At 35.6% G+C, this 26,504-nt stretch overlaps 1 protein-coding gene across 1 annotated transcript; it reads left to right on the forward strand.

Moving 5' to 3' along the window:
* The first annotated feature begins 57 nt into the window (after positions 1-57).
* LOC129756857 (rhythmically expressed gene 5 protein) lies at positions 58-26,222 on the forward strand. The gene is made up of 3 exons (XM_055753896.1): positions 58-708; positions 16,179-16,359; positions 23,575-26,222. Exons 1-3 carry the CDS (start codon positions 592-594, stop codon positions 24,186-24,188), a joined length of 912 nt encoding a protein of 303 aa, XP_055609871.1. The 5' UTR covers positions 58-591; the 3' UTR covers positions 24,189-26,222.
* Positions 26,223-26,504: the final 282 nt, after the last annotated feature.

Here is a 26,504-nt window from a genome sequence, read left to right on the forward strand (position 1 = left end):
CGGGCCGGCCATATATAAAGTGGTAACCAATCGGGCGGCACTGTTTATTCGTGAGCTATACCCCAACCTGTTGAAACGTGAAGCTTTTTCGGTCAGCTTAAAGCGACTGTTTTTTTTGTTGTTGTGCGATTTGCCAGTGCAAGTGAGAATTTTTGTGCTCTTGATTCTACGCAGAAGCAACACACAACAGTTTAAAAAAGCGAGTGATACGCAATCTTGATTAGTACTTGGTAGAAGCAAAGTTGGCAATTAAAAGTGTGGTGGGTGAAACGCAAAGGAGATATTTGCTGCTACGCAAAGGAGGTGCCAAACGGCCGGATCGAAGAAAATAGTTTCTGTGGAAACCTCTAGAAAGAAAAACGCCATTCGGTGAAGAAAGTGCCTCGGAGAAAGACGGGGAAAAACTTGAACAAACAAAGGAAAATTGTCCAGCTGGTTGAGAGAAAAAAAAGAAACGGTGACGATCACTGAATTCAGTTATGAGAAACGATTTTTAAGCGGCACTAGGGTGTTGGGAAATCCGTGAAAAATTCCGAAAAATTCTTTGGAAAAGTTTGGTTGACTTCAGTGAAATTTCTAGAGCAGTTGAAAATGGCTCGTAGTGTTCGAAGTGGATCGGTGGGAGTGACTCTGGTGGCCTGCACTTTGGTGTCCCTTTGTTCCGGTTCCGCCATTCCCATGTGGGAATATCTGAGCCGTGGCGAGAAGGTAAGTCGGTCTGAGGTAATCCTCATTATAGCAGTTACCTATATCAGGGAATGAATGAAAATGTTTCGTGTCGAGCTTTGACGCGCGTAGCGCGTTTAGTGAGAATTATTTGACGCAAGCTGTACGCGGTAGACGTTTGAATTGATAATAGAGATTCCTGGAGTGATCAAGTAACTAAATATTCGCAACCGGCTTAAGGTCACGTCAAACTGAGCTGACAGCTAAAGGGTGGGTGGGATGCGTCTTATCTCTAGGTTGGAAATCTAAGTCGGTATCATCATGTTCCGAGTCAGTCAGTCAGAAGCACTCGATGGAAACAAGTTTTGCGCAATGTGTGTGCGCATTTTATGTTGCAACGGTGCTTTGGAGGTAAAGCCGACAGTAGCAGCGTTATTGAACTGGTTCAAACCACTATTCGCTCATGTTAGACTAGGTCCAGCTCGGTAAGTCCGGCTGAGAAAAGTTCGACTTAATTTAAGTATTACTAGCAATGAGTAGTGTCTACCAAACGTAAAGTTATTCCGATTCCCACCGGGCGGGGGGAGTTGGCATTGTTGTGGTGATCGTTATCGAGAAATCGAGTGATTTGTTTTGGCGTAGACGACGTAGATCGAGATAATGCAGTTTAACGCTGCAACATTTTAGGAAGCTTCAAGGGGTATCCAGCTGTGAGATGATAATAATAATTGAATTTTGCAGCTGTTACTTAGAGGTCTGACCTTTTGGATTTGAAATCTGAATTAAAGGAATTGGAATATTTTTCTCAATGAATTTACCTCTAAACAAAAAAAAAAAAACAGATGTCCGTGTGTGTCTTTTTAGATAAGTAAATTAATGTTATAAAATGTCAACAAATACCTGAAAAATTAAGAATTCAAATTTGAGGCCGAATCTCAAAGGTCTTAGGAAAAACGATCTAAAACATATACCATATCTTACACTACATTAAACTGCTGTTTTGAAGTAACTTTTATCCTTCTGAATCATCACTTAACAAATCTCAGCTTTCCAGTTAGTAAAAAATTTCCAGAAAAAAAAAAATCTGAATTGATATTAAAGATTGGAATCCCAGTCACGAAAAAAAAAAACATTTTATCTTTTCCATTTAACTTTAAAAACAATCTCATATGAATCCGGCTCGAAGGACCAATTTGAAAACTAAAGATTCTGAACTATTTGTGTTTGTTTGTTATAGTTGAAAACATATTTCAGTGAACAAATTTAAAGAAAAAGATGTGTTGTGACTTCATTTAAAATGTTATGCCTTAAAATCTTTTCATTTAAGAAAACAGTTTTTGAACAAAGAAAATCAGTTCTGGATCCCGAGTTCTGGACCCCAAACTTCTTGTTTATTTTAAATTTAACTTAACAATTTAAATTCGAGGCCGAAACTCAAAGGTCTTAATTTAAAAAAATATAATCTTGAACATAGAACATATCTTACACTAATTAATCTGGAGCATTGAATCAACTTTCAACCATCTGAATCATTATAAAACAAATTTCAGCTTTCCAATTCGTAAAAAATGTCTAAAATTCATTTCATGATAAAAATTCCGTTCACAAAAGGGAACATTTTCTGTTTTCATTTCAACAATCTTATATGAATCCGGCTCGAAGGACCGATTTGAAGACTATAAATTCTCAACGATTTTTGTTCATATATAGACCCCTTTCGTTTTTGGCAACATTCAACAATAACTAAAAATTCAAAAAAAAAAAATTATAATGCACTCAAAAATGACAAAAACATAAAAATTTCATAAAAACATGAAAACAAATACAAACAAAAGATTAGAAATGACAAAAGCTATCTAAAAAAATATGCGAAATGACAAAAATAACAAATATGATAAAAATAACAAACATTCTAAACATTAAAAAAATAACAAAAAATAACAAAAAAATGATCAACAACTGATCTTAAATTGAGTTGTTAATAATAGAAATGAATTATTTTAATTATTAGGTAAGAAAAAAGTTGATGAAAAAAAAACCGTTCGATTTTGGAACGGTTCGATTTTGGCAACACAAAAATCTAGAGCCTGTTGCCAAAAACGAAAGGGGCCTGTACAATAATTAAAAACCAGAAATCAGTGAACAAATTTGAAGCAAAAAAAAATCTGACTTCTGTTAAAAGGTTATGCCTTAAAATTTCTTGATTTAAGCCCAAAAAAGTGTTTGAACAAAGAAAAAATCAATTCTGGAACCTGAATTCTTATTCATGAACTTCTAGATGAAATGTTTAGTTTGTAACCCAATAAAGTTGGGGATATTTATATACCCGAAAAACTAATTTCTTAATTTCATTTTTCAAGGCAAGGTTGCCGAAATAAATTCTGTACTTTGGGTTAGAAAATTCTGACTTTCTGTAATTTATCCCAAAATTTCTGTGATGGTTTTCTTGATGTTTTTTCCATTTATTTCATTTGTTAAGTCATGTCAAATTGCGACTTTTTCAATTTTATTTTGAGAAAAATGAAAAATAAATGTCTTATCAATAGTTTCCTTTTTCCAATTCAAAATAAAATGATCATATTGATATATAAATTTTGGTTTTCAATAAACGTAGGTACAAAACTTTATACATCTGTGAAATCTGTGAATATTTCTTAAATTTAGTGACACAGATTTTGTGATGAAAATTGGCTCAAAATTTTGTGAAATTATTGTTTTATTCTATCAATTAGGCAACCTTGCCTGAATGTTTCAAGACATCTATTCTTATAGTGCACATTCAAGTTAACTGGAGGAAAATATGTGTTGGTTTAGTTGAAGCTACTTGAGAATGCTGTTAAAACTATAATGTGCAAATTTCAAACTATTTTTTTTTTCAACATCGTTTAAATATAAACTCACAATTCTTTCATGAAATATAAGCTTATAAAAAACAGCACATAAAACAAAAACCATCAAACAGCTCCAAAATAAACAAAAAAAAAAGACTTCAAAGATTTGAAGAATCCGGCTCGAAGGACCAGCTTTGATACCATTATCCAGAACTTCCCGATTCCTTTGAAATAAAGAAGCGACATTTTATGTTATAAGAGAGTTGAAACAGGCTTTCAGTAAACTATTGAAAGTAGTCCAATCAAAACAAAACTATACCGAATACCTATATGGAACACAAAAGTTTGACTTGGGCAGATAAGAAAGAATAAGGATTGCTCTTACCTTCCTCAATAAAAGTGTAGATAAATTGCCGTTTTGAAATATTTATTAATTTTTTTTCTGAATTCTCTACAAAAAGCTATTTTTGCCATTATCTATTCAGAATTTACAGATTTTGTTATTTTGTGAATAATTTTTTAAAAAATATTTTTCACCTTAACAAATCAATTAAAACTAGTTTTATAAAATAGAAAATTGTACTATTTGTACTATTTTTCTACAGTTCTACAGTTAAGAACAGTTCTAGAGTTTTTTCAGCCCGTATCCGGGAAGGACAAATATAGGGTATTTTATCTAAAAACCTGGCAAAAGCTGGGCATTTTATTTCAAAATTGTCGACCAAAAATCCTGGCAATATCCGGACATATTTTGTCAAAACCCCGAAAATACTCAACAAAAACAGGGAAGCAAATCAAGCAGATCTGATAATCAAAATTGATTAATCACTTGTTTAACACTTAGCGATAAATATGAGAACGCGTTAACTTCTCATCTGTTCCCAAAGACGATCAAGAGAGCTCGTCCGAGGTTATTTATTTCTCAGTCAGTTCTAGTTCTGAGAAAAATCCCCTACAAAACTAAAAGCGAGCAGGAGAACAAACGCACAGAGAGTGCATTTTCCAGCTATTTGCGTCCATTCTGACTCTTCGTGTGCTTAGCTTCTTGCAGTGTTATCACATCCAAATCTGTACTTTCAAACAAAAAAATCTTTTTCATCTGTACTTTTTTGACAAAAATCTGTTCCAAAATCTGGACCAATTTCTAATATTTTTACCGTTTATAGTGTCTGAAACCAATCTCTTTAATAAGTTTCATTAAGTCAGTATCACTTACATGGTTTATTGTCTATTTAAATGAAATTTTTAGAAACGTCGCTAGTGAACTGGCACAAAAGACAGACTTCCGACAATCTAGTAGTAGTAGTAGAAGTTCACTTTTATTTGTCGGAAGTCTTTCGGAAGTCGGAAGTCCGGACTTCCGAAGTAAAACTTAGTGCTGGCGCCATTATATTTAAAGCCGCACTGCTATACATTACACCAAATGCCAAAAATCTGTACACATCTGTACCAAATTTAAAAATTTGTCATCTGCACTTACAGAAGCTACACCAAAAATGAGTCCAAAACTCTGTACTTTTCTAGATAAATATGTACGTGTGGCAACCGTGGCTTCTTGCCAAATAGTGAGAAATTGTCTCTCGTCCGGGAGCGAGAACTTATCCTTAACGCTAAAAGAGACGATAAATCGATTTATCGAGAGTAAAATTGAAATTGCTAGTGTAGTGTTCTAGCGGACGAAAATCTCTCTCGATGGTGTTTTGATCGGAAAAATTCTATCGGAGGATAACGATTTTTGGATCCCCTTAACAAAAATCAAGAAAAAAAACTTGAAAACAATATTTTTTTTAATCAGAACTCATCATTCTGCAGAATTATAATTTAGACTTCCAAAAAACCTTTCACATATATGAAAAAAATAAAAACACAATTTGTTTTTTTCTGTTCGATTTGGTAAATAAAGTGAATAAATCCGAGCAAAATCTGGCCTTTTTTCTATGAAATATCCGGGCAACCGGGCCAGACCGTATAAATTTGGGCAATCTGACAAACTTATAGTAGATGTATCTAATTCTAGAAAACGAGATTGTTTACTGAATTTTTTCAAACCATTTTTTATAATCAAACATCGCGAAAATTTAAACTTTTTCTTATAAAGAATATATCTACTTTTACTGAAGTATATATCATGCTTAAGAGATCCAGTTCGAAGAAATTATTTTCAGAAACTTTTTTCTGGATTGTTGTCAAAATAAATGAACATTTGATTTTCGAGAATCCATATCGAGGGGCAACTTTTTCTGCTCCTGAGTGAAACTTCTCTAGTTAGATAAATCTTGAGCGTGAATCCGGTTCGAAGGACCAATTTAAAGCAGCGTATTCAAAATAAACTTTTCGTCAGTTTTTTTTATTAGAATCAAACATTTTATTCCATTTGATCAAACACTCCCAGGACCAGGATCCCAAAATCGTTATCCTCCGATGGAATTTGCCGATCAAAACGACCGTGAGAGAGTTTTTTGGGTTGTTGTCAAAATAAATGAACATTTGATTTTCGAGAATCCATATCGAGGGCCCACTTTTTCAGCTCTTGAGTGAAACTTCTCTAGCTGGATAAACCTTGAGGAAGAATCCGGTTCGAAGGACCAATTTAAAGCAGCGTATTTAAAATAAACTTTTCGTTAGTTTTTTCGGTTAGAATCAAACTTAACATTTTATTTCATTTGAACAAACACTCTCAGGGCCAGGGAATCCCAAAATCGTTATCCTCCGATAGAAATTTGCCGATCAAAACAACCGTGAGATAGTTTTTCTGGATCGTTGTCAAAATAAATGAACATTTGGTTTTCGAGAATCTATATCGAGGGGCAACTTTTTCTGCTCTTGAGTGAAACTTCTCTAGTTGGATAAACCTTGAGTGTGAATCCGGTTCGAAGGACCAATTTAAAGCAGCGTATTCAAAAAGAACTTTTCTGTAGTTTTCTTCGATTAGAATCAAACTTAACATTTTTTTTTCATTTGAACAAACACTCTCAAGACCAGGGAATCCCAAAATCGTTATCATCCGATAGAATTTGCCGATCGAAACGACCGTGAGAGAGTTTTTCCGGGTTGTTGTCAAAATAAATGAACATTTGATTTTCGAGAATCCTTATCGAGGGGCCACTTTTTCTGCTCTTGAGTTATACTTTTCTAGTTGGATAAACCTTGAGGAAGAATCCGGTTCGAAGGACCAATTTAAAGCAGCGTATATAAAAAGAAATTTTCTTAAGTTTTCTTCGATTAAAATCAATTTTTACATTTTATTTCATTACAACAAACACTCTTAGGACTGACAACATCGAAATAGACTGACAATCGTAACAAATTTTCATACTGATTGAACATCTTCCAATAGTGCTGATTGTTTTAAATAAGTATTTCATCGATTATATTATTCGTTCTTATTTAATTTTCGATCAATTGTGAGTTGAACATTAAAGATTTCTCTTCAACAAATTCGAAGGTTTAAGTATAGTAAGTTAAAAATTCTCCGTGTCGACACTTCGTTTCATAAAGTAATAAACAGTGTTTGGATGTATTTTTTCTTGATGTTTTCATCATGGCAAGCTGTTTGAAATGATTTTTATCAACAAAAAAAAAAATAAGGGTTAAAACCGGGAATTAAAAGAAAATGTAATTCTTGTGTGAGCTCTCGTTACGTCGTATGAAACAATTTAAAAATTCACAGAAAACTGCTGCAAAAATTACCAAAACAACTTTAAAATTTTTAAAATTTTGATTTCCCATATAGAATATGTTGTCCAGGCTACAAATATTCTAAATGGAAAGAGTTGTGACTAGTAAATGTCATTTTTTATATTTTTTCGTGATATAACTCTTTGTTTACATTTTGTTTCATACGACGTAATGAAAGCTAATGCGAGAATTGGGTTTTTTATGAATCTGGTTCGAAGGACCACTTCTGCGTATTCGACTTATGCAATCTAGAAGGAAAATGATGGATTTCTATATTTTTTAACAGTAATGTAATCGAAAAATTGTTTCTAGAAATACAATTGGAATTTTTATTTATTTTTTTTACTTTCGTCATTTCCTTGAATTGAAAGAAAACATCTTAAAACGCAACAAACCGAATTCGAAATAAAAAAAAAAACCATAACCAAGTGTGAGAAAAACTTGTGGAAAAAATATTGCTCGAGCGGCTACTCTCGTGCATTAGCAATGCCAGAGCCAAGGTCAACTGCAAGAACAGATGATGCTCCAAGCTACGGGCACTCAAAGTCCATCTTTTCTGTTATATTTATTTAATTATTTGAGCTGCTGCAAAGTGCCAAAATATGTACCCGGGCTCAGGTGCGAACAACTACGGCGTAAGATTCAGCCCGAGTTTGCTCTTGATTAGAAGCCGCGAGAAAAAGCACTTCAATAGCACAAAATTTGCACGCGCAACAGCAACAACAACAGCTGCATGCGAGATTTCGTTTTGAGGGGTTAGATTTTTTTTCAAGTAATCAAGTTGGAAAAGTATTGAAATGGTTCAGAAACGAATTTGAGCTTACTTACCTATTTTAAACACTGACTTTAAGAAAAAAACTCCGACTTCAGTATGACTTTATAATGTTTACACTTTTTGGTGAATTTAGTTGCTTTTGTTTTTCAAAAGCAATTTTTGAGCCACCATTCGCACGATTGGCCAATTACCCCCAAACGTATTTACCTTTCTTCAGGCGGTTGTCGAAAATGATGATCCATTGCTGTGCCCCCACTCAAATACATAAGTATGGATTTGAAGGTTCCCGCGGATTTCACTTTTCTTCTTTGGGTAGTTTAAATACATACCAACGAAAAAAAAAAAACAAAAGAAAACAAAACGAAACGAAACGCGAAGATGATGTTTCTTTGTTTCTAAAACAGTTCCGGGGCTATTATTGGTCAATGAGGATCATCTTTCCAACGCATCTAATGAGCAGTTTGGGTTTACCCCTTTTGCTCAACCAGTATCTAGCGAAGAAACCGGAAATGGCGCTAGAGTTTGATTTATGGGGAGCTTAATGGCGACATATGGGTGATCACCTGCAGCGAGCCGGCTGTTGAACTGATAAAAGAGCACAAATTTACAACTCTTTTTATGATTCCCTGTATAATAAACGCTCTCGGTAGTTGAAAGTCACGGTCGCCAATTGAAGATGAGCAATGCAGCAATGCGAGAAGAACCCCCTATGGTTCAAGGGGTCAATTGAATAACGTCACGATCTCGAAATTGCTCAGCCCAAGGTGTTCGTCGAAGTGATCTCGGGTCAAACGGTACTCCCTAAGTGGATGGCCTCTATCGGCTTCGATCGGTTGAAAATTGATCGTCGAGTGGGAGTTCCTCAAATTCCTGTTCGCGTGAGCCCCGTCAACAACCGTCATTAGCACAATAGAATTGAATGTTCGTTTTAAATGATCACGATTTTCCCCCGAGACGAGAGAGCCTGATCGAGCCGCAAAAACGAGCCAAACGAGGAAGTGTACATGATCAGTTCCCTCCCTGGCTTGTGTGCTGCGCCCATCACATCGGCCTCCAGTGATCTTTCTCGGCAGAGTCGCGCCTGTCTATGTACAACAGGCTGAAGCCAGCCGGGATCGGCAGCTTTAGTTTTTTCTCTCTACATTATCGAGATAGACTTCTACAGCCAGGGTGATGATCGCTTTCGATCCCGGGAAGAGGTCAACTGAGGGCTGTCCAACCTGTTTGTAGTTGCTTGTTCTAGGTAACATGAACCTCGCTGATCGAAGCAATTTCAATCGTTGAGTCGTGCCATTGCCGGCAATCTCTCGTGTCATCTCCCTGAAATATGGCCGAGGGACGCCGCAAGTTCATCTTTATGCATTAGCCTTTACGAAACCATCGCCCTGGAGAAATCAGCAGACGCTTCCCTGGCGAGATGCGCGAAGCTCGATAACCTTGAATGACCTTGCCTCGAAATTCCTCGGAACTCACCTATCCCAATCCGGCCCCCTGGCTTCAAAGCGCTCAGCCCAAAATCCCCAAACGGATGTTAATTTGAACCCATTCCAGCCCAATCTTCGTGACAGCTCATAAAACTAAATCTCCCGGAAAGATGATAAAACCAAAAACGGCTCACCACAAGACCCCTTGCCTCGCTTTGCAAAAATTTCTCATTAGTAGCATTTCTGTCATCCTCCTCATTTCTCGCTTCTCGAATCCGTCTCTTGGCTTGGTCGGCTTATTTTTGCCTTTTTTTTCTTCCATTTGTCCAAGCTCACATATTTTGGGATTCGTTCCGGGACGACAGACTGGCGCTGAATATGAAATTACTATACTAAAGCTTAGCGCTGTTGAGCTGTCTCGCGCAGCAGACTGGGCGCTTGATGACCCTGAAACGAAGAAGAAGCAAAAAAACAGCCGCGTCTTTTCTACACATTCGACTCAAACGCGCGGCGCGGGTGAATCTTCCTGTTTCGAAACGGGTCCGCCCTCTTACGCAAGGCGAGCGCGAGCACAAGCGCTCTTGATGAGGGATGATCCCCCCCCCCCCCCCGCTCCGGGAGCCTGATTCTTGACTTCCTCTTGGTAGCAGTCAGCCCCCTCTGAAGGTAGAGAACTGGTATTCAGATTCTTGGAAAACGCGTTTTCGATCAGTCTCGAATTGTAAAGCAGGAAGGCTTTTTCTATCGATTGATGATAGATTGACACGCGTTTTACTAGTTCTCTCTAAGGGGTAGTTTTAATTTTAGTATCTGAAATTGAAAATAGAGATTCTAAGTTTAGAAGTTTTGTGAAGAAGTTTTTCATACGTGAAAATTTAGTTTCATGAAATTGGTCCTTCGAGCCGGATTCATGCTCGGAATTGCTCCGATTTGATTGAACTATCAGTATAAATGAAACTTTATCACTCAAATTTATCTTTTATATCGATCAGTTTTTGTTTTTAGAAAACGAATACACACATATAGGATCTCAGTGAGACTTTCATGTTTCTATGAAGAGATCTGAATTCTACTTAAGACTAAAGCGTACATCTTTCAAGGATATAATGGCTAGCATCTTACTTACACCACCAACCCACAGAAAGAGTACTATGTATGCCGTGACCGAGACTCGATCTCACGACCTTTGCCTTAGAAGACTTGAACGCTATCCTCTAGGCCACGGTCGGCGGCGGAAATTCAATATTTTGTCCAGCTAAAGAAGTCAAGTTTTGTCCTTCGAGCTTGATCATTTTGTACAAAAACCTAAATTTAGAAAAAAAAACTTTTTAAAAGGGTAGAAATTGTAATTTTATTTATTAAGGTGCTTTTTTGTATTCAAAGGAATTCGTGTAATATTATAATGTGGGGCCTAAACTTATCCGGTACAACTGTGTTTCATTTTTATTCTTAGGCTTGAACTCGCGGATATCGGCTCAAGAGGCAACTGATTTGCCAACTGGGCTTCAAATATCACTAGCCAATTGAATTATTACGAAGAAAATAATTTAGCCCAAATTTTACAAAATTGTTATCCTGTCCTCAGACATATTTAATAATTAAAATTCTTCAGTTCAGGATTTTAAAATACAAATGTGATAACATTGTTTGTCTTACCTTGAGAGTTTTGTAGCGTTCAATCAGTTTGAGAATTGGTCCTTCGAACCGGATTCACCGAAACAAATTTCTTAACTTTTGGAAAGGGAAACAGGTAAGTTAGATATTTTCTGAAAATGTTCGTTCAAAATGTTGACTAGTCTAAGGTGTTCTTTTTTTTTTTTGGGCAGAATTTTACTTCGCATTGTCCATTGCTGAGATATTTGGTCAATCTGAAAAAAAAAAACTGGTGAATTGTTAATTTTTTTTTGTCTAGACTATAGTTGTCCATCTTTATGGCATTCTCGGCTTCATACCATCGTTGCAGTTGGCAGATAGTTATTGAAAAACTTATCCGGTACAACCGATGTTTGAGGTTAATTCTTGGGCTCGAACTCGTGAACATCGGCTAGGAAGGCATCTGACTAGCCTACTGAGCTACATATATAACAAACCAATTGAATTGATACGAAAAAGATAATATGGCAGAATTGTTATCATGTCCTCTTTAGTTAAGAGTCTTGCAGAGATCAATCAGTTTGAAAATTGGTCCTTCGAACCGGATTCACCAAAACGAATTGCATTATTTTCAGAAAGGCGAACATATAAATTAGATATTGTTTGAGAATATTGTTTAAAATTGTTGACTCGTCTAAGGTAGGGCCGGTATATCAGGGATTGCCCGGATATTTCATACAAATTTTGGGAACAGTCCGATTTGGTCCGGTTGCCTGGATTTCATTGAAACAAAGCTCGATTTTTTTCACTTTCAAACAAAAAAAAAAACAAAATAGGTTGTGATTTTTTTTTTAAATTTATGCCCCCAAAGCGAAATTTTTTAAGCAAGTTTTATAAAAAATAACCATCAAAGGTTTTTTGGAAGCTCAAAATACGATTAAAAATCTGTCGATGAATTTTGATGAAAGCTTTTTTCATTTTTTTTTCTTGATTATTGTTGAGTAATTGCTGGGTTTTGACAAAATTGGCCTTGTATTTACGAAAATTAAATATATTATAAAAATGCCAAAAATGAAAAAAAAACGACTAAAATGACAAAAATGACAAAAATGACAAAAATGACAAAAATGACAAAAATGACAAAAATGACAAAAATGACAAAAATGACAAAAATGACAAAAATGACAAAAATGACAAAAATGACAAAAATGACAAAAATGACAAAAATGACAAAAATGACAAAAATGACAAAAATGACAAAAATGACAAAAATGACAAAAATGACAAAAATGACAAAAATGACAAAAATGACAAAAATGACAAAAATGACAAAAATGACAAAAATGACAAAAATGACAAAAATGACAAAAATGACAAAAATGACAAAAATGACAAAAATGACAAAAATGACAAAAATGACAAAAATGACAAAAATGACAAAAATGACAAAAATGACAAAAATGACAAAAATGACAAAAATGACAAAAATGACAAAAATGACAAAAATGACAAAAATGACAAAAATGACAAAAATGACAAAAATGACAAAAATGACAAAAATGACAAAAATGACAAAAATGACAAAAATGACAAAAATGACAAAAATGACAAAAATGACAAAAATGACAAAAATGACAAAAATGACAAAAATGACAAAAATGACAAAAATGACAAAAATGACAAAAATGACAAAAATGACAAAAATGACAAAAATGACAAAAATGACAAAAATGACAAAAATGACAAAAATGACAAAAATGACAAAAATGACAAAAATGACAAAAATGACAAAAATGACAAAAATGACAAAAATGACAAAAATGACAAAAATGACAAAAATGACAAAAATGACAAAAATGACAAAAATGACAAAAATGACAAAAATGACAAAAATGACAAAAATGACAAAAATGACAAAAATGACAAAAATGACAAAAATGACAAAAATGATAAAAATGACAAAAATGACAAAAATGACAAAAATGACAAAAATGACAAAAATGACAAAAATGACAAAAATGACAAAAATGACAAAAATGACAAAAATGACAAAAATGACAAAAATGACAAAAATGACAAAAATGACAAAAATGACAAAAATGACAAAAATGACAAAAATGACAAAAATGACAAAAATGACAAAAATGACAAAAATGACAAAAATGACAAAAATGACAAAAATGACAAAAATGACAAAAATGACAAAAATGACAAAAATGACAAAAATGACAAAAATGACAAAAATGACAAAAATGACAAAAATGACAAAAATGACAAAAATGACAAAAATGACAAAAATGACAAAAATGACAAAAATGACAAAAATGACAAAAATGACGAAAATGACACAAATGACACAAATGACACAAATGACAAAAATGACAAAAATGACAAAAATGACAAAAATGACAAAAATGACAAAAATGACAAAAATGACAAAAATGACAAAAATGACAAAAATGACAAAAATGACAAAAATGACAAAAATGACAAAAATGACAAAAATGACAAAAATGACAAAAATGACAAAAATGACAAAAATGACAAAAATGATAAAAATGACAAAATTGACAAAAATGACAAAATTGACAAAAATGACAAAAATGACAAAAATGACAAAAATGACAAAAATGACAAAAATGACAAAAATGACAAAAATGACAAAAATGACAAAAATGACAAAAATGACAAAAATGACAAAAATGACAAAAATGACAAAAATGACAAAAATGACAAAAATGACAAAAATGACAAAAATGACAAAAATGACAAAAATGACAAAAATGACAAAAATGACAAAAATGACAAAAATGACAAAAATGACAAAAATGACAAAAATGACAAAAATGACAAAAATGACAAAAATGACAAAAATGACAAAAATGACAAAAATGACAAAAATGACAAAAATGACAAAAATGACAAAAATGACAAAAATGACAAAAATGACAAAAATGACAAAAATGACAAAAATGACAAAAATGACAAAAATGACAAAAATGACAAAAATGACAAAAATGACAAAAATGACAAAAATGACAAAAATGACAAAAATGACAAAAATGACAAAAATGACAAAAATGACAAAAATGACAAAAATGACAAAAATGACAAAAATGACAAAAATGACAAAAATGACAAAAATGACAAAAATGACAAAAATGACAAAAATGACAAAAATGACAAAAATGACAAAAATGACAAAAATGACAAAAATGACAAAAATGACAAAAATGACAAATATGACAAATATGACAAAAATGACAAAAATGCTGAAAAATTCTTATGAAATTTTTTATATCAAAATTTTTTTCATTTTTTTCAAAAATGACAAAAATGACAAAAATGACAAAAATGACAAAAATGACAAAAATGACAAAAATGACAGAGATGACAAAAATGACAAAAATGACAAAAAAAAAAAAAAATAACAAAAATGACAAAAATGACAAAAATGACAAAAATGACAAAAATGACAAAAATGACAAAAATGACAAAAATGACAAAAATGACAGAGATGACAAAAATGACAAAAATGACAAAAATGACAAAAATGACAAAAATGACAAAAATGACAAAAATGACAAAAATGACAAAAATGACAAAAATGACAAAAATGACAAAAATGACAAAAATGACAAAAATGACAAAAATGACAAAAATGACAAAAATGACAAAAATGACAAAAATGACAAAAATGACAAAAATGACAAAAATGACAAAAATGACAAAAATGACAAAAATGACAAAAATGACAAAAATGACAAAAATGACAAAAATGACAAAAATGACAAAAATGACAAAAATGACAAAAATGACAAAAATGACAAAAATGACAAAAATGACAAAAATGACAAAAATGACAAAAATGACAAAAATGACAAAAATGACAAAAATGACAAAAATGACAAAAATGACAAAAATGACAAAAATGACAAAAATGACAAAAATGACAAAAATGACAAAAATGACAAAAATGACAAAAATGACAAAAATGACAAAAATGACAAAAATGACAAAAATGACAAAAATGACAAAAATGACAAAAATGACAAAAATGACAAAAATGACAAAAATGATAAAAATGACAAAAACGACAAAAATGACAAAAATGACAAAAATAACAAAAATGACAAAAATGACAAAATTTTTGAAGAGTTAGTCCTGGGTTTTGGTCAAATTTGCCCGGATACTGCCGGATTTTATTCAAAAATTTTGAAATGAAATGTCCAGAATTTTCCAGGTTTTTTGAAAAAAGAAGCTCGAATTATCTGGCCCGGATACGTACGGAAAAAAATCTGGCATGCTTAGTTTAGATGCTTGATTACCAGAACTATTTAAAAGTTGGTCCTTCGAGCCGGATTCATGTTCAATGAACATCGATGTTTGTTTCTAATTTGTATTGACGAATAGAAGAGCTTGATGATTGATATTGAAAAATGTAGATCAGGGTCAAAACCTGCACCTTGGACTTCTTTCCCATAACCTCTACATCACTATTCAAGCACCTTCAAGTTTGTATTGAGCCAACATCACCGCCAGTAAGCATTTTTTTTTATCATGGGAATCTATAACTCTAAGCGCGTGTTCATAAACTACTTGTCCAGTGAAAAAGTTTTGATCGTTGATGGTTCAAATTGAAAAAAGGCGAATGAACTACCATGTGAACGACAGAATAAATCTTTTCAAAATAAAGATCTCTAGAGATTCAATTTTTTGTATTTGAGTTCCAATTCAGTTTTCATCATTCATCATAAATGTTTCAATAAACTGCTCAAACACCGTGTTGTCTCGCTCCCATCGAAAATGTTACCGAAACTTTCGACAATTGTGTAACCACCAGTCAAATGCAAACACTTTCAATTGTGCAAGAAAACCAACCCATTCCGAGGAGAGGTTCGTCACCAAAAGCGCATTCAAGTCACGCACAAGTCCCTCGTCTTGGGTTGGCTAGCTAGATTCAATAAAAAAATCAAAGCCGGCAAACATGCAAAACAACACAGCCAAGGTCACACTTTCCCTATCTGGTTTGGGTTACCTATTTCATAAGAAATTTAGCAACATTCAGTAGGACGTCGTAACCGAAACAGTTGAAAGCTCAAACACAAGAAAAAAAAAGAGTTAAAAAATAAACAAACAAACAACCTCACCTCCCCCACTTTGTTGACGGTTTTGACTGATTGTTTTTGTTTCCCCTTTTCTCACTTGCAGATGTCGCACCTGTACTCGATGTTCGCCAAGCAGGTCTCGAGCTACTGCAAGGGAACGCAGGACATGCCAACGAATATGTGCAAACGGAATCTGCTGATGTACGGCATCAACAAGCTGCAGGACATGAACGAGTCCCATCTGGACTCGATGGATCCCTACCAGCGCGGGGCACATGATATAAGTGAGTATCTTTTTTTTTTCAAAGCATAAAAACTTCCTTCTTCGCTGAATTTTTTTTAAAAGAAAAAAATCCTCCGAAAAACAAAGAACCTAATTGTTCATTAGCTTTGTAAGATTTTTTTCGTTTCTAGTGAGAATTTTTTTGCTTCACTAGTTTTTACTTAAAGCTCGAATCGAAGCGCGCACGAGCGCGCGATTTCGCGCAACATTAGTCAATCAACACGTGCTTTTTGTGAATTAGCGCCACACTATTGGTGTTTCGTGTGCATTTGAGCGATGAATGAAGCGGTGATGGATGAGGAAGTTTTCGCCACCCAGACCGAAACTTTGAAATAAAATTAACACGGACGGACATCTTGCCGATTCGGACAAGTTAAGCTAGCTAGCTAGCTAGTACCGACATAGATGGTGTGAGGTGGTGATGAATGGGATTTGGAGAAAGAACCGAAAAGGCTTCCTCGTTTTCGGGGCGGTGGGAAGGCGGACGATTAATTGACGGGTTTCGGAATTGATGGAGCTGTTTTTGTTATGAACAAAATAAAACCAAAACTCACAGGGTGCTATCAGTTGGCTACCGCAAGGGTTGATGAATGATTCTCGTGTTTAGATTAAGCAGTAGGAAGTTTATTATTTGGGTAGAAAATTTGTCTTTCCGCATATTATAGAAGGAAATGATGATAGCTCTTTTATCTCTTTGCGGAAAAAAGACGAGCGACCTTCGAATGTTCTCTGATAGATGTTAATTATGATTGATTTTGAGAATCAGAAACGTTATTGAGCTGTTGAGTGTGATCGATCACTCAACAGTGAAAACTGGCACTGATTGGTCCTTCGAACCGGATTCTTGTTGAAGAATCTGGTTTGTTTCTACTTACCGTGGAGCTGCAAATAGAAAGTCAGGAAAATCGCTTCCAAACCAAACTCACAACACCAATTGGTCCTTCGAGCCAGATTCATGTTAAAAAAAACTATTTTGTTTCCACTGAGCGTTTTACCAAAAATTTTAACGTTTTCCTTTCTCGAAGCCTTATTCAAAAGAAGGTAAGACGAAAAGCTTTGAAGTAACGACGAAAAAGGCGATCAAAATCGTCAATTAGTATTGCATCGTTAGCGATTGGACATCTGTTTGTTGATCTGCATACGTCAAACCCGGTCGTTGGAATTTTATTTTTTGAGCTCTGTTTTTTTAACGTCGCTACTTCTATTCCACTTTATGAGGATCAATGAACAAATCTCAAGCTGCGTTGCTGCTGTTTTTTCTATGAACAAAAGTCAAAGGAGATTAAGCAACTAGTCAAATGGTGTTTGGTGATTTGACAATTCGAAAATGTTTTAAGACAGCAATCGTAATTAAAAACTCATCAGCTTTGAGTTTTGAAGACAGCATCAGCTGATCTGATGGTTGATAAAAGGGGAGTTATTAGGGCATGGAGTGAACTTGCATTTATGCACTTTTTTTTGACATCAGTTAGATGGAATTTGACCAAGTTTTATTTGGAATCACTTTAGCTGAACGCTGAATATTGATGTAGGTACTACTTATACATTATTATTTTTGAACATCTTTCAAAACGATGCGTTTAATTTAGGATGGCTTGTAATATTTCTTTAAAGTATGATTTTTTTTTTAAATTTTTAATCCTTTTAATGATTTGACAAATAAAATCCACAGTGTTTTGCTGCTAAAATTATAAAAGATTGTCATATTAGACTGAGTCGATTTTGGGTCATCTAAGAATTTCTCAAACCCTGGGGTCTTGAAAGCTTCGTTTTGGTTCGAAACTCATCCATAATTTTTCATAGAAATTTTAAGTAACGTTAGCATGAGTAAATTTGAACTTTTAGGTTTGTATAGGAAAATTGAATATTTTGTACTGAAAAATTAACATCATTTTTGTTTCTTCTGTGGAACCCAGCTTGCCTTTGTTTTTTGTGCAAATTTATAAATTCTTTGAAGGAAATTTTCCGCTGAACAACTTTGTTCAAGATCGTAACTTCGTATCTCATTAGGCAAAAAAGTTATTAGCTGTTTTAAAAGGTTATGTCTTTTGGCATTGAAAAATAATAAATTCAATTGGCATTGAAAAACAATAAATTCAATTGGCATCACTGCTGGTGCCTCGCTAAGTATTGCATGAAAAGTAGTCATGCAATACCTCGCTAGGGACCCAGCAGTGATGTCAATTGAATTTATTGTTTTTCAATGCCAAAAGACATTCCCCCAATCTTTTCCCAAACCCTGCTTTTTTTGTTGCACACACATCATCAGCAGCAGCCTTAAAAATCTGCGCTTCCCGTGCGAATCCGTCTTTTCTACCGGGGGTCAGATCAGAAAAAAGTTTTTCGTAGCAGTAGCCTTACAAATTTGCGCCCCATGTGCCAATACGTCTTTCTTCTGGAGGCCTTATCAGAAACAAACTTTCGTAGCGGCAGCCTTGACAATCTGCGCTCCCTGAGCCAATCCGTCTTTCTACCTAATCAGAAGCAAACAATTTTAGCAGCAGCCTTAACGATCCGTGCTACTTGTGCCAATCCGTCTTTCCACCGGAGACCAAATCAGAAACTAACACACAGTAGCAACAACCTTTAAAATTAGCGCTCCCTGAGCCAATCTGTCTTTCTACCGGAGGCCGAATCAGAAAAAAAAAAATTCGTGGCAGCAGCCTTAAAAATCTGCGCTCCTTGGGCCAATCCGTCTTTCTATCGGAGGCCGAATTAGAAACAAATTTTCCGTAGCAGCAGCCTTTAAAATATGCGCTCTCTGAGCCAATCCGTCTTTCCGTCGGAGTCTTAACCATAAACAAATTTATCGACGCAGCAGCCTTTAAAATTTGCGCACCCTGAGCCAATCCGTCTTTCTACCTAATCAAAAACAAACAATTTTAGCAGCGGTCTTATGAATTTATGCTACCTGTGCCAATCCGTTTTTCTGATCTGTTTTTATTTCGTCGGGGCCGAATCAGAAACAAATTTTTCGTAGCAGCAGCCTTTAAAATCTGCGCCCTCTGAGCCAATCCGTCTTTCTACCGGAGGCCGGAACAGAAACAAACTTTCGTAGCGGTAGCCTCGACAATCCGCGCGCCTTGAGCCAATTCGTCTTTCCATCGGAAGCCGAATCAGAGTTTTTTTTTCGTAGTAACAGCCTTTAAAATTTGCGCTCTCTGTCCGTCTTTTTACCTAATCAGAAACAAACATTTTAGTAGCAGCCTTAACGATCTGTGCTACTTGTGCCAATCCGTCTTTCCACCGAAAGTCGAACCAGAAACTAACAAACAGTAGAGCAGCCTTTAAAATCTGTGCTTCCCGAGCTTCTGTTTTTTTTTCACTGGGGTCGAATCAGAAACAAATTTATCGTAGCAGCAGCCGTTAAAATTTGTGCTCCCTGAGTCAATCCGTTTTCCATCGGAAGCCAAATTAGAAACAATTTTTTCTTAGTAGCAGCCTTTAAAATTTGAGTTTTTCTGAGCCAATCCGTTTTTCTACCTAATCGAAAACAAACAAATTTAGCAGCAGTCTTAACGATCTGTTATACTTTTGCCAATCCATTTTCCACCAGAGGCTGAATCAGAAACTAACAAACAGTAGCAGCAGCCTTAAAAATCTGTGCTTCCCAAGCTTTTCTGTATTTTTTTTCACCGGGGTCAAATCAGGAACAAATTTTTCGTAGCAGCAGCCTTAAAATCTGCGCTTTTTGAGCCAATTCGTCTTTCTCTCGGAGGCCAATTCGGAATCAAATTTTTCGTAGCAGCAGCCTTTAAAATTTGCGCTCCCTGAGCCAATCCGTCTTTCTACCTAATCGGAAACAAACAATTTTAGCAGCGGCCTTATGAATCCATCCATGCGGCCGTTTTCCTACCAGAGGCCGAAACAGAAACAATTTTTTCGTAGCGGCAGCCTTTAAATTTTGCGCTCCCTGAGTCAATCCGTCTTTCTACCGGAAGCCGAAACTGAAACAAACTTTCGTATCGGCTGCCTTAACAATCCGCGCTCTCTGTGCTTATTCTACTATTTAACTACACCATCGTCGTGATTTAACGATTCTTACAAATTTCAATCCAGAGATTCACTCAAACACAACTGTTGCTAACAAGAATAGATCAATGTTGTATATGTTTTGCCTAGTGTTGCCAAAATACCAAACGTTGCCAAAGAAATTCATTTTAGTTTTTCAATCGTCAGTGTTGCCAAAAACAACTATTATTTTATTTTATTTTATTAATTTTCTGCATATCCTTCATCTCATCTCTACAGTAAATATTCAACATTTTTCTACACTTCTTGGAAGCTAATTGGGGGAATATGTTCCATACTTGAACCATGTTTTGATAGATATTATCTGAACATACCATGAAACATACAAATACACAAATACTTAGATTTTTTCATAAACTCTTTTGCTTGCTTACGCAAAAAAAAAGAGCTTTGCCTTTACTTTTCTTCAAATCAACACTTTTGTTTAACAGTTTTCGTAGATTTTTAGTAAAAATATTTTCTATTATTTGAGCCTAATCGAATAAAAATCCGATAGATCGATTTCGCTCAAATTAGATGAACAAAAACTGACAGCATACATAATTGCACAAATCTAGCCTAAATTTGGTTAAAATCAGCTCGCCCAGTTCTTCTAAAGTCATCTAGACATAAACTGGCAGCACACATATGCGTGTGAATTAAAGGTTAGTGTTTAGCATTTAGCTTTTTCAGCTTTCAAAAATTGTCATTAATTTTGTGTAGCTTTTCGGAGGAAAATATTGTTAACCATTTGAGAATAAACTGAGACCATTTACCAGTTAACCATTTGAGAATAAAATACTGACAGCACACAAAAGTACACACAATGTTCAAATTTTCAATTACTTTTATCATTTTCTGCTTTTGATTTTTTTTAATACTTTTATGTAGCTTTTTGGAGGACAGTATTCTACACCATTGGAGCTTTGAGTGGATAAAAATCAGCTCTTTTAGGTTTGCCAAAATCAAATGAATAAGTACTGAAAGTACACACAAATACACAAAAGTACACACACATATATGATAAATTTTTGATCGGTTAAACGAGTATGTATATATGTATTTGAGTTTTCAAAAATCGTTTTACACTTTCAAGGAGCTCCACGGAGGAAAACATTTTTCACCTCTTGAGCGCAATTTGATCGGAATCAGCTTGTTCAATTCTGCTGAAATGATATGTACAAAAACTGACAGCATGCAAAACAGGCAATTTAAACAGGCATTTTCGTTGAAGCTTTGTAGAATTTTCGAACACAAAACTCAGAAATACATATGTGCCTATAAACGTAAGTTAGAAGAGTCAGGAGGAATGTTAAAAAAATTTGAAGAAAATATCTGACTTTATGATTGACAAAAATGCGACTCCGGTAAATAAGACGAAGTGGCTGAAGAACCGTTTCTTTTGAAAATTGATATTGGGGGTTTTTTTCGGAGATTTTGCTGGCTCCGGTAAGGCAAACAGAGTGGCTAGGAAAGCCTCGATTTGAATAGCTTTCGCTGAGTTTTTCTTCTAGGTTGTTACAGCTCCGGTAAATAAGAAGGAGAGGCTGGAGAAGCGCAATTTTGAAAAGCTTTTGCTGAGTTGGAATGTTTCGGTCCGTTAAATAAGACAAGGTGCCTGATTAAAAAATTTTACCGGCTTTTCAGATAATGTTTCAAAAACAAAGCAAGACAAATGTCATGATATTATTGAAAGTGACGAGTGAAAAGTGACGAAGAGGGATCAAAATAGACAATCTGTATAAACTGTTTTTTTTTTCCTTTTTTAGTTGGATGGGTAAATCAATTTCAAATGTATAAGTAGCTGAAACATTCAGTCCTCGAAAGACAAATATTGAAAAACAGGAACGATTCCACGAATCGCTCAAAAGTAAAAGACACCAAGCAAAATTCCCAGAACCCATTATTAACTCGAACCGAGACTTTATTTTCGAGCCAGTTGCTCGAAAAAAAAACCCCAAACAAGTAAACAAACAAACAAGCGAGAGTCGAAAAACAAACAAACGAACAAACAACTCCTCCACGACACGTAAAGTGTGTTAATGTGATGTAGGAGTGAGAGAACAAGTAGGATGAGGTATGCAAAGCGCTTAAATCAATCTTGAGTTGACTTTTGAAGTGTGCCTGACTGACTGCTTGATCGTCATCACAGGTTGTCTAGCGATGACGTCCCAAGCATCCGATCGACTCAGCGGTATAAAATTAGGATCTTCGTGAGCGGAATACCTACTTAGTTATTTAGTTAGTGACTCGCTTAGACTTAGGAGGGGTACAAGACACATTTAATCGACCGGTATGAGGCCTGAGTTGAATGAATGATGTTCATTGGGTTGAATAGGGACACTCTGAAAATGAACAAAAAAATAGACTCTGAAACGTTACGACTGTCATCCGGCTTTGATAGAGATCGGGTTTGTTGTGGTTGTTCGGCAAAAGGCGGCAGCACTTGACACCCCGCCATTTCAAGGAAGATCCTCGTTTGCCACGAGAATGGATTCAATTGAAAGGTGCCCGGTGGCTTATGTTCTCGACCCGGGTCAATGTCGATTGACTATGGCAGCATTTATCCGGCTTCAGGAGGGGTCGTAAATCATGAGATGAGTCGGCGATGGGCGGTTTGGATCGGACTTGTTTACTGCCTACTAAATAACTAACTACGCTACGTGGTGTGTACTCGATAGGTTAATCGATTTTGGGTTTACAAAGTTATGAGTCTCGACAGAAATTTCCAGAGGCGACAACGCTTAATCAATCCGTCATGGTCATTGTTGATAATTTGTTATCCTAACCTCACAGCTCTCGATGAGTGTGAATGATGATCGTGTTGAGGATCATCAACAAACAGCACACTTCACCGAACACAACCAGGAAACACTCTCAGGCGTAAAAGTGCAGGAAGTAACCTCGAACTTTCCTGCGCTTGTTCAGCGATTATTCTGAAGAAGAGTGTTGCGTCGCTGAGCCACCCTCACTTACTGCGCGACTCTCATCATTGATCATCCCTGAAGATGATTAAGCTCCGCAAGATTCACGTGATAAATCGCCCATTCGTTGCATCGATACAGACTTGCCGTCGTGTTGACATAACTCTTATTTTTCTTTCCTCTGAAGGACCAGTGACTAAGACTTCATGCCCATTTATACAAAACTCCCAATCGCGTGTATTATCCATTATTAATTGCTGTTATTTTCCTCTCTTCCGCAGTTTGGGACGCCATGATGGACGGTCACACCAAGAATGGCAAGAAGAAGATTCCGGTGACGACGGAAGCTCCGGCCCAGATTGCCAGTGGTGCCCAGTATCAGCACAACCCATTGTTCGATGACTTGCCGGAACAGTCCAACAACCGGAAACAGGACATCGGTCTGGACAAGTACGGCATGGACTACGACTACAGCAACGCAGCTTCCGCTCAGGATCTACAGTTCGCTGAACCCAGCCAGAACTATCTGCCTCCATCGATCCGGGCTCCGGTGCGATTCGATTCCGGCTATGGAAGTTACGAAGGAGCTGCCTCAAGCAATTTGGACGCCCTGGCTCCTTACGAGCAGGCGAGCAACTACTTGACTGGACCCATGGTTGTAGTTATGCGACCTGATGGAACCCTGGTCGATGAACATCACCTCAAAGTTATGCCCAAGGACGACGATATCAAGGAGATGACCATCGGCAAGGAGAAGATGCCCAGCTTCCAGCAGATCTACGACAGCCTGAAGCAGGACGAACATGGCCACTCGGTTGCTGCAGTCCCAGCTACGGCCGCCCCTCATTCCGCCACCAGCTTCGTCAAGTCCTACCGGACAGAGTACCGTCCTTAAGACGGAACCTCACCCTTAAAAACTCCAAAACACAAACAACAGCAAAGAACTGGCAGGGAGGCCAGACGACAAACCGTTTTATACAATTGATTGTGATTTTAATTTAGTGTGCTCCTAATATAGGCTTAAACTATTTTATATGTAAAACTACTAATACGCGTTAAAGAAAAACAAACAAACAATGATAAACCAGAACCGGACTCATGGTCACTCCGAGAAAAAGAATCGAGCGCGCGCGAACTCTGAGAGAAAAGCCTCCTTAGACCTAGTAGGCTATGGAGGCTGTCGAATCAACTCGTGAACCAACTCTAGCATGTAGACACGCACCAACAAAAACAAACCAACTGTCAACAAATAAGGCAGTTCGCGCACGATCAACCGACGACCGACATTCATTGTAATTAATATATTTATAAATCATCCGTCACTCATTTTCATTTGTATTAGTTTTGTTTTCTACTGTGGTGTGACACCTGAAAACGGAAACAGAAGCCTTTTTGTTTGAGTTACGGAAGAATTGTGTAATGCAAACTGACGTTTGTTTGAGAATGATTGCACCCGACACCGGAAGTGTGCAATAGCAGGATCGTAGATCAGTATCAGGGCTGTTGACTAATTTTAAACGAGCTTAAGGCGAATGTTGCAATCATTTGCTTTCAGAAAACACTAGAATATAATGAAAAGTGACAGCAATCGGAAGAGTTGTTTGACTTTTGATTAACCTTTTTCAAAAATTTTATTTTCAAAAAAGTTATTGGTTTTGGTACTTTTATCACTTTTAAAGGCTCCAAAACCTCTTTTGTTAAAAGTAGTAGGCTGTAACCCAGAACTTTTATCAGCTCTTCAAGAAACTCGAGAGAAGCTCGCTATTTTTGAGAGTGTCTCTCGAGTTCCTTTGAAGAGATTTTCGCCTACAAATGTGAGATTGATCAGAACTCAAACAACACTGAATTTAAGCGCTAAACATAAGTCACAAGCTTAGCGGACTTAGTCCGCTTCCGAAAAAAACCATCAATTTAACTGTACTTATTAACTGAACAGCAACCCGAATTTCATGAAATCAACTATACGAAAATCAACAAACAAGCGAAGCAACACAAACTTTAATAAACCAGCTCTAGATTTAGTATTTAAGCTACTCCCTCAAAAAATCAAGCAATCAAATCCAAATCTAATGTGTAAATTATAAAAACTTTTAAAAATACATCAAATCATACTTTGATAGAAAGTTAAGCTAAAATAATCTTGTGCTTTTGTATCAAATTCTGTACGAAAGAGGAAGAAAACGAGAAACAGCAACAATGTACGTCATTCGCCAGTAGTGAACACAATAAACAAGAGGAAAAGTATAGGAACCTAAGCAACCCGGAAGTGAAGCGTGACAGTCCGATGAATTTCAGTTGAAGAGGTAGGACTAATTCACCTAGCAGTAAGCAAATCAAAAACAAACAAAAAACACAATCACTCAAATGGGATAAGAATTAGAAAAAAAAAAACAAAAACAAACAAATAAGTGGTGGTTTCGTTCTCTTTTCTTTCGGAAAATCGGAATTTCGGTACAGAACCGTAGTGGTATTCCAAATTGTTGGAGATTTTTCTGTGGATTTACTATGTATTTCTTTTATCATTATTACTATTATTATTATAATTATTATTTGGTATATGCATGTAGGCTAGCAAGGCGATTGGCTCCCTGTCGCGGGATTTCATTTGTTCCGCCTAGTGTTTCAGAACAGTTCTAGGAAAAAAAAAATCAATGCAGTTTTAACTGTTTCTTAAAACAAACAAAACTTTCAAACTGTATAAATTCAACATTCCTTGATAACAGGAAAACTTTAGAGGTTAAGGCAATCAAGTTAAATCTGAAAAAGGAAAAAGTAAGAACCAAGCGAATGTGATGTAACTAATTGATATCGGATCCTATTGAATGATATTTTGTGAAATCTTTTCCCGGCATCGGGAAAAGTTTGTGTAAGATATCTGCGGACAACAAGTGTAATAAAACAACAACAAACAAATTATTTATGAATTTAACCGTGCTGTTTTGTTTGATATGAAAGAAAAATATCCTATCGAAAATCAATTACAAAGAGTTTTAGTCTTGCCTTTCCGAAACTGCTCTCTGATTGGATTGTTATTAGTCAGCCTAACGACGATAAGCGCTTTTATTACCTCATTTTTTATCGAAAAAATGGGATCCCACGAAATCATGGAGTGGTTTGCAGAGAGCAACGTCCAAGTGGTGTCCAAGGTCATAAGTCCTCGAAGTGCACCATAGCATGAATTCCAAATGCAGTCTCCGGATGAAATACTTGC

This window comes from Uranotaenia lowii, chromosome 3 (genome assembly GCF_029784155.1).
Source record: "Uranotaenia lowii strain MFRU-FL chromosome 3, ASM2978415v1, whole genome shotgun sequence".
Classification (NCBI taxonomy): domain Eukaryota; kingdom Metazoa; phylum Arthropoda; class Insecta; order Diptera; family Culicidae; genus Uranotaenia; species Uranotaenia lowii.

Excerpts from the sequence above, each read along its gene's own strand:
- LOC129756857 (XM_055753896.1), top strand. The coding sequence starts at position 592 with ATGGCTCGTAGTGTTCGAAGTGGATCGGTGGGAGTGACTCTGGTGGCC. Across the intron at positions 709-16,178 it reads ATCTGAGCCGTGGCGAGAAG|ATGTCGCACCTGTACTCGAT; the intron begins GTAAGTCGGTCT and ends TCTCACTTGCAG. Across the intron at positions 16,360-23,574 it reads GCGCGGGGCACATGATATAA|TTTGGGACGCCATGATGGAC; the intron begins GTGAGTATCTTT and ends TCTCTTCCGCAG.